Source organism: Elephas maximus, chromosome 1 (assembly GCF_024166365.1).
Source record: "Elephas maximus indicus isolate mEleMax1 chromosome 1, mEleMax1 primary haplotype, whole genome shotgun sequence".
Taxonomy (NCBI): Eukaryota; Metazoa; Chordata; class Mammalia; order Proboscidea; family Elephantidae; genus Elephas; species Elephas maximus.
This window is the reverse complement of record NC_064819.1, coordinates 164406010-164415188: the sequence shown is the minus strand read 5'-3', so window position 1 is coordinate 164415188 and position 9179 is coordinate 164406010. Positions and strand designations below refer to the sequence as shown.

Genomic DNA, 9179 nt, shown 5'->3' with positions numbered 1-9179 from the left:
CTCTAAAATACAGCTAAGATTAAGGACTACTGCTCTAAGCCAATTGTGGTAGTTTTCATCAGGGCTACCTGTAGGTATGCGTGGCCCCGGACAATTTTTTTTTTTTTTGTGAGACATCTAACTATATAAAAAACAAGCAGATGAAAGAAATTAAGAAAATAATGATGTAGAGTAAGGATGACAGTTCATGATGTAGAGAAAAGCATACAAACGAATGTTACAACAATCAGAATCTACGAAGTAGACAGAAAATACACAGAATAGAGGGATAGCATAGGCCAGCTGGGAACAGGAAAACAGAGGAAACACACAGAGAAAAGTTGGCTTTGGTTCTTGACAGTTTTCTAATTACAATTCTCCTGTCAATCCATGAGTCTTTTCACAATGAACTATAAATTTCCAGAGGTAACTTTAGCAAGTCTCTATTACTTGCACCAAAAGAATTATAATATATAGTTATGAAATAAGTATGACTAAGAAGAAGGAAAGGAGTTGGCCAACGTGCCAGGGATAAAGAATACAATGGAAGAAGTTAGAAGTGTATTCAGTCCATAGCCAGGTGATAAAATCCATTCTGAGTTTCTGTTTGAAGAGAAAAGTGTATCAAGGTCAGATATCACCTGGAGAAGGCCACTGAGACAAGTGGACTTCCCCAGAACCACTCATTCAAGAAGACTCAGAAACCTGAGCTGCCAGCTTCCAAAAGAAAAAACCCAAACCCATTGCCATCGAATTTACTCTGACTCATAGTGACCCTAAAGGACAGAGTAGAACTGCCCCGTTGAGTTTCCAAGGAGCACCTGGTAGATCTGAACTGCCGACTTTCGGTTAGCAGCCATTGCCCTTAACCACTTCGCCACAAAGCGAAATTATCTCTAAGGTGTGGACGCACATTAGTCAAGCTCACAGAAACTCATATATCAAAAGTCCAATATCAATTTATTGATTTATAAGGATAATAACTACCAAATGGATCAGATCCTTTTGTTCACTCCTCAGAGTATTTTCTGTCTACAGGCAAATTCCTGTGGAAAGACAAATTATTATCGGAAGGTTGCTTGGTAAGCATGGAATTAGATCAATGGGAGTTAGTGCCTTCAAGCTATAACAACCTGATGCAACTCAATTCAACCTACACTTACCAAGTACCCTCAGATGTAATTTCCCCTGAAGCTAATACTTTCTAAGCTTTAGGCCCCTGTAAGTGATGGGAGCTGCTGGACAATTGGTTGTCTGAAAAGGGAAGGAGAGCAGGGTTGCAAACAGGAAGCATTTTTATGTAACATTCCTGAAAAATTGCCTAAAGAGTTTACAGCAGACAGGGACCTTGTTGTAGTTTCCTAGTGCTGCTGGAACACAAATACCATGACTGGATAGCTTTAAAGAAGAAAAATTTATTTTCTTGAGTTCTGGAGGCTAAAAATCCAAATTAGGGTCTCAGCCATGCAGATTCCTTCCTTGTAGCCCTGGGCATTACTTGTTTCTTGGTAATCCTCAGAGGCATCTGTCTTCCCCTGTCCTTGTTTCTGTGTTTAATCGGCTCTTTTTATAATTCAAAAGTGATTAGGTTCGGCTACAACAGATGACTGCCCTGACAGGGAACACAACAGAGAATCCCTGATGGAGCGGGAGAGCAGTGGGTTGCAGACCTCAAATTCTCGTAAAAAGACCAGACAGACTTATTGGTCTAACTAGACCAGAAGGACCCCGGAGGTCATGGTCCCCAGGCCTTCTGTTAGCCCAAGACTGGTACCATTTCCAAACCCAACTCTTCAGACAGGGCTTGGACCGGACTGTAAGATAGAAAATGATACTGGTGAGGAGTGAGCTTCTTGGCTCAAGTAGACACATGAGACTATGTGGGCAATTCCCGTCTGGAGGGGAGATGAGAAGGCAGAGGGGGACAGAAGCTGGCTGAATGGACACGGGGAATAAAGGGTGGAGAGGAGTGTGCTGTCTCATTAGGGGAAGAGCAAGTAGGAGTACATAGCAAGGTATATATAAGTTTTTGTATGAGAGACTGACTTGATTTGTATACTTTCACTTAAAGCACAATAAAAATTTTTTGGAAAAGTGATTAGGTTTAGGACGTTGATATGGCCTCATTAATATAACATTAGATTGCATTATGGAAAGTAATTATATTACATTATATCTACAGGTATAGGGATTAGGATTCCAACACATATTTTAGGGGGACACAAATCAATCCATAACAGACCTGAATCTCTAAGGCTTTACTTTTTGTTGTTTACCATCCAGTTGATTCTGACTTGATAGCGACTTATAGGACAGAGAAGAACTGACTTCATAGAGTTTCCTAGGCTGTAATCTGTAAGGGAGCAGATTGATAGCCCTTTTCTCCCTCAGAGCTGGGTGGGTTCAAACCACCGACCTTTCAAAACTTGTTATAATTTCTTTTTGTATTGTAAACATTTACTTTTTAAACCTAATTTTGCATTAATAATGTTATATTCTTTTTCTTGGAAACCCTGGTGGTGTATTGGTTAAGTGCTCCGGCTGCTAACCAAGAGATCGGCAGTTCAAATCTGCCAGGCGCTCCTTGGAAACTCTATAGGGCAGCTCTACTCTGTTCTGTAAGTTTGCTATGAGTCGGAATCGATTCGACGGCAACGGGTTTGGGTTTTTTTGGTTTTTACTATGTATATTCTCAACAACAAAATAATTTTTTTTTTAAAAAAAAAGGACATGTTAGGCTTGGTGCCAGTAGATGTCGGTAAGTCTGTGAGGCCAAAATAATTTTTCTTTTCAATAGCCGAAGAAATAAGATAAATCAAAAAACCTAATGGTCTATTACAATACCATTATGCTGTCTCAAAGGCCTTGAAGATGCAATAACAAAACCCAGTACTGCGATCCTCCCGTCAGGCTAACTCCACTAAACGTAGCCAGTTTTGATGACTGAACACCAAACCATCCAGCTCCAGGAGAAACAGGCGCGAAGCTCTCGCGAGACTCTACCAATACCCAGGAGCTCCCGTGAGCACCAGTTCCCGTCTCCTAACCTAGCGCGCTTACAGGCCGTCTCCTCCCCGCCGGCTTCTTCCGCTACCGCGGGGCGGGCCGGAACCTTTGTTAAAGGGAACGAGTTTACACAGCAGTGTTGCCGGCCGGCATCAAGGAGAACAGCGTGGCATCCTCTTCCTCTCGCCGTTGCGGCCGCGGAGCGGAGCTGAGCTGATTATAGTCGAGGAGCTCGGTTACCGGGCGGGCTGGGTCTATGGTCGCTCCGCGGGCCGCTCCGCCTGCTGGTGCTTTTTTATCAGGGCAAGCTGTGTTCCATGGCAGGGAACTTTTGGCAGAGCTCCCACTAGTAAGTGATCTCCCGTCTTCCGTCCAGGGCCGGCACTTAGGGGTCTGTAAGGACGGGGCCTGCAGCTCCCCTTGGCCTGCATCCTGGTCCCTGTCCCGAGCGCCTCGGGGTCCTCCCGGGAGTCGGCGGCGGCCGGCAGCCGGCAGCGGGATGCGCTGTTTTGAGATGACTCCCCTTTTCCTGCCCCCCTAGCCCGGTTTCGGGGAAGGATCTGTGACCCGGAGTGGTGGGGACAGGGCAGTCTCCGAGAAAGGGAGGTTGAGGAGTTTAATTTAGGATTGTTGGATTAGCTAGGCCCGGGATGGGGAGGGGGTTGGGTGATGGCTCCGGGTGTGGGAAGTGTGTCTCAGTTGTGGACTGTGAGGTGGGCTCCTCAGGATGGCTGTGGCTCGATTTTGCCTGGGATTACTTTAGAGGATCGGCACCTGGTCTTTTGTCATTCACCGTCTATCTTGAATGTATTTAATAATGTTCCGAGGAGGAGGGGGAACTCCGTGTTTCTTCTCACTAACCACTTCCTGCCACTACCTTATGCCCAGATGGAGTTTTATGTTGGTAGGTGATACAGCAGGTGCTTGCAAGACTTAGCCATTTCATTATTCTGTGCCTTGTATTTTGTTTTGTAAGTGTTTTCCAGTGATTTTGTTTGCTAGTTTACAATTTTTCGTAAATAAGTTTTTGTTTCTGTCAGTGATCGTGGAAGAGCTAGAGTTATATTAAAAACATTTTTCCCTAAGTGCATTTGTTTAAGCAGGCAAGAAGGTGGGTGATGGGGCTAATTAAACATTGACTAGACTTTTCACTGGAAAGTTGAAATAGGAACAGAACGTGATAAGACTGTACTTAGTGTAAGTAATTTTTAATGGTAAGAGTGTTTGTAACTAATTTCAACTTTGATTTTATGAATAGCATCGGTTCCTTTCTTTTGTTTTTTGGCCCTTTCCCGAAGAAAAAAGGAACAGTGGCCTTGGAAACCTATTTGCAGAAAAGCAGGTCTTCCTCTTTGCTCTAAAGTAATTCTATGGTGCTGAAATGCTCTAGAAGCTTTACAAATTATACCATTTTTATTTTGTATAGTTTTTTCACTCACTGAAATAGTTGCTTGGGCAAAGTTAAAATATAGAAGGCATAGGTAGTGGAGAAGAGTATTCTTATAAACTTGGAGAGAAGCTGAGAGAACTTCAGGGAAGCTGGCAGTTGGTCGTCAGAAGTTAATGCAGTTTTTTAGCTTTTAGAAAAGAGACCCTGTCCCCCTTTTGATGAGCATTCTCATTATGCTTTCACTTACTATTGGCATTATAGAAACAGTTGTTTTTTTCACTATTGAGATATAAAGTTATTACAACATTAAGTGTGCTTTTTTGGAATTGCCCCTGCCTGCCAATTCAAATAGTCCTGAAGGAAGGGGCCACTTTACCTCACTTAACTCCCTTGATTATCATGAAGTCCTTTTTCTGTAAAAGATAACAGGTATGAAATACAAGACAATCAATTCGTGAAAAAAACAAAAAGATTATGAAAGGACATTGCTTTAGGTACGTATCAGAGATTTTGATGAAAGAGGAAACGTCATGAAAAAGATTGTATTTCATGGCTTATAAGGTGCACATTTTCACATTTTAACTTCTCAGAAATTGGCATGGCAGTTTTTTTTTCTTAGTAACACATGAAATAATGATGAGTTTTACAGCCAGTGGAATCTTAAGTTTGATGAAATGTGGTATTTATAAGTCTTGGTTTATTCTCTATACAAAATGCTGGGAGGAAATTTTTTAAAAATATTTGTTTCTGAAATTTATCTTTTTAAAAAGATAAAATGACTCTGTGGAAATGAAATTAGTGTTAATTCCAGGACAGAGCAAGTCACAATATATTCCAGAAAATTGAAGTAGCACAAAACATTCTCTGATCACAATGTGGTAAAACCAGAAAGGCATTAAATAAATATTTTCAGGTTGGTTGAATGAATGAATGAGCACGTAACAAAAATAAAAACTACAAAACCAACTCTGGATGCTTTATTGTATCAAAGAGGAAACTGAAAATACAGTTACATAATATCTAGAAAATAATATAATGAGATCAATATATATCAGTATTTATGGAATGTAGCCATGCTGAACGTAAAAAAATTAAATTATTGAATGAGAAAGAATAAAAATAAATTTTTTAAAATTCTACCTAAGAATATTAAAAAGGAAACAGTGAAACAAACCTAAGGAAAATAGAAGGAAAGACTTAATAAAAGTAAAACTTTTATTAATGTAATAAAAGGGAAAAAATTGTCAGAAAATACAAGAGCTGGTTTTTTGGGAGGGAAAACCAAGACAATAGGCTGGATAAACTACTGCTGATTGAGACAAGGAAAAAAGGGATGATGTAAAAATATAAAATTAGGAATGAGAAAGGTAAATGAACCCAGATATACCTTTGGACTATCTGTATGGCATAAATTAGAAAGCAAATTAAGAGTTATCAGAACGACTTCGTAAAAATGCTCAAGGCCCACACATTATTTCCTGCATAAATTACCCTCAACTTTCAAGAGGATCATAGCTCTGCTATTGAAATTGTTCCATTTCACACAGAAAGGAGGAAATGCTTTCCAGTTCTTTTTATGAAGCCATTATAACACTGGTGATAAAATCTAGCAAAGGAAGCACTAAAAACCTGTCTCACTTTTGAATATTGATTCAAAGACCATAAACAAAGTATTACCAGATGGCATCAATGTTATATTAAAAGTGTAATAAAGCATTGCAGAGTATGGTGCTCCATTAAAAAAAGCCATCTATATGAGACCAAAAGATCAACAATTACTCCAGAGCAAAGATGAGAAGATAAGTGGGCAGGGAAAATAGAGTACTGGAAATGGAATGATGAGAGCACAATTAGGATGTTGACACATTGTGAAAAATGTAGCTATTGTCACTGAAAAATTTGGGTAGAAATTGTCAGATTTGGAACCTAACTTTATAAATTTTCACCAAAATACAATGAAATATTATTTGAAAAAAATAAACATGGTGCCACTGAAAGTACTAAGACATCACTGATTTTAATATGCATTTAGATATCAGAGTCTGAGAATCAATGAAATATAGTGTAAACTAGTGACAGAGACTGAGGAGGAAGAGAAAAAAAGATCAGAATTTTTTCAGAACATATTTATGTTTATTAATGAGATAATTCTCAATGTCGGAGTTTTAAGAAATGTGAGAAATAGTGTCTTTCAGGTTTGCTTCTTGCACTGTTTGGACCTCTCAGAATATGAACAACCTGTTCAGTCTTAGAATGCTATCTGTGACTTTGTTAATTAACTTTTTACAGCATGTCTTAACATCTTTACTTCTTCCAGTTTACAATGGATTTTGGATAAACAAGACCTTTTGAAGGAGCGCCAAAAGGACTTAAAGTTTCTCTCAGAAGAAGAGTATTGGAAATTACAAATATTTTTTACAAACGGTAATTTTTTTTTTCAGTTGGTTGAAATTTGTACAGTTGGTTACCTCTTAACTAAAATTTTTTGTATAGTAATTTGTGATGAACTGTTTTAGTCCATACATACATTTTACAATTTGTGTTCATTTATCTGTCTTTTTAATTGATTTGAATAAAGTTTTTTATGAATCTTTAATGTTAGAGGCACTCAGGACAATTTGAAAGTCTTAATCCCCCTAAGCCTTTATGATGCATTTGTGAACCCAAGTTAAGGTTGACTAACGCAAAGTACTTTGAGAATTAATGATTCTTTGGACTGACATTCTATATTGGTCATTCCAAGTTTACAATTTTGCTTTGAGGAAGGAGATTTAGAGTCATAAGATCCTGTCGCTGACACATGGTGGCCTTGTCACATGCTCTTTCTAAGCCTCAGTTTAATCTTCTACAAACTCGCTTCTCAGTTGTTTTAAGGATTGGTTATGGATTTTTCTTTTTAATAAACCATAAAGTGTTAGGTATAATTTTTTTGATAGGTGTCTAATATTTAAAAGATAATACGAAAAACGTTGAAAATTCTTAGAAGGTAGAAGGGAAATACCTATCATTCTTCCTCTTTAATCAAGAATAATTTTTACTAGGAGCTAATTTCAATTTTTTTTTTGTTTGTTTATGCATACCTGTATATTTTTTAAATGTTCCTGGGTGGCACAAATGGTTTACACTTGTCTACTAACCTAGAGGTTGGCAGTTTGAACCCACCCAGCAGCTCCACTGAAGAAAGGCCTGGTGATCTGCTTCGTAAAGATTACAGCTAAGAAAACCCTATGGAGCAGTTCTACTTTGTGACACATAGCGTTCCCATGAGTTGGAATAGATTTGACAGCAATGAGTTATATATTTTTTAACAGATTTACAAATCCCATTGCTGAACCACTATTATCTAAGTAGAGCTTTGTAGCATGTGTAGGTTTTCCCCTTGTTTGGAAGTTATTGTTTAATACTGATATAACAATTCCAGAAGAAATATTTAAAATGTTATTATTTTCTTTTTAGTTATCCAAGCATTAGGTGAACATCTTAAATTAAGACAACAAGTTATTGCCACTGCTACGGTCTATTTCAAGAGATTCTATGCCAGGTAGGGCTGTTTTATTCTGGGGATATGTTCTATTTGAAGCGCTTATCCATTGTTGATGAACCATGTATAAATGAATCATGTGTTTTTAATAGAGATCTCTAGACTTTAGGGTCCCTGGTGGCACAGTGGTTAAAGCACTTGGCTGCTAACCGAAAGGATGGCAGTCCAAACTCACCAGCCGCTGCACGGGAGAAAGATGTAGCAGTCTGCTTCTGTAAAGATTTACAGCCTCGGAAACCCTGAGAGGCTGTTCTACTCTGTCGTATAGGGTTGCCGTGAGTTAGAGTTGATGCTACAGCAGTGGGTTTGGATCTTGAGTTTTTTTCAGTATGTTTTCTGTATGACTGATGCTTAACTTTGTTTTATAATACTTTAGGTATTCTTTGAAAAGTATAGATCCTGTATTAATGGCTCCTACGTGTGTGTTTTTGGCATCCAAAGTAGAGGTATGAAATAATTTTCTATTCTTCATCAAAGTACAATGAATATGTGGAGCCCTGGTAGCACAGTGATTAAGAGCTACAGCTGCTAATCAAAAGGTTGCGAGTTCAAATCCACCAGCCACTCCTTGGAAACTATGTGGGGCAGTTCTACTGCCTTATAGGGTCCCTATGAGTCAGAGTCAACTCAGTGGCAACAGAACGGGGAATGGGGTGGTAAAAATAATAATAGATGGTGATTTTTGCAAAATATTGAAATTATTACAAAAGCAAAGAAACATATAAGCCCAGTGCCGTCAAGTTAATTCCGACTCAGCGACCCTATAGGACAGAGTAGAACTGCCCCATAGAGTTTCCAAGGAGCGCCTGGCGGATTCGAACTGCCAACCCTTTGGTTAGCAGCCATTGCACTTAACCACTCTGCCACCAGGGTTTCCAAGAAACATATACATATCTTTATTTTATATTCATTTAACAAATACTCATATGGTACTTACTATGTACCAAGCACTATTCGAAATCCTTTTACAAATATTACCTGATTTAATTGTCATAACAAAGTATAGGATGTATACTAATATTACCCCCATTTTATAAATGAGGCAAGTGAGGCACAGAGAGGTGAAGAAACTTGCCCGAGATCATACAGCTGGTAGGTGGCAGAGCCAGTGTTTGAACTCTAGCAGTCTGGCTTCTAATCCGGCGCTCTTAACTGCTTTGCTCTGCTTCTTCTGCGACCCTTATTGTTTAGCACGAAATAGTATTCAATAAGTGCCACTGCTTCTTTACCGTAACCTGAATGTCCCTCCTCCCCCATATGCTT

The 9179-nt window shown here is 38.9% G+C and overlaps 1 protein-coding gene across 2 annotated transcripts in view; it reads left to right on the top strand.

The window, feature by feature from the left end:
- Nucleotides 1-3023: 3023 nt before the first annotated feature.
- The window catches only part of CCNC (cyclin C), a 32546-nt gene continuing 26390 nt past the window's right edge, over nt 3024-9179 (top strand). Inside the window, exons 1-4 of one of the 2 annotated variants that reach the window (XM_049898059.1) lie at nt 3024-3334; nt 6693-6799; nt 7832-7916; nt 8293-8362. In XM_049898059.1, the coding sequence (XP_049754016.1) occupies nt 3303-3334; nt 6693-6799; nt 7832-7916; nt 8293-8362 (294 nt within the window). In that variant the 5' untranslated portion in view covers nt 3024-3302. The remainder of the gene's footprint in view (nt 3335-6692; nt 6800-7831; nt 7917-8292; nt 8363-9179) is intronic. The other variant, XM_049898052.1, reaches the window with a different exon arrangement.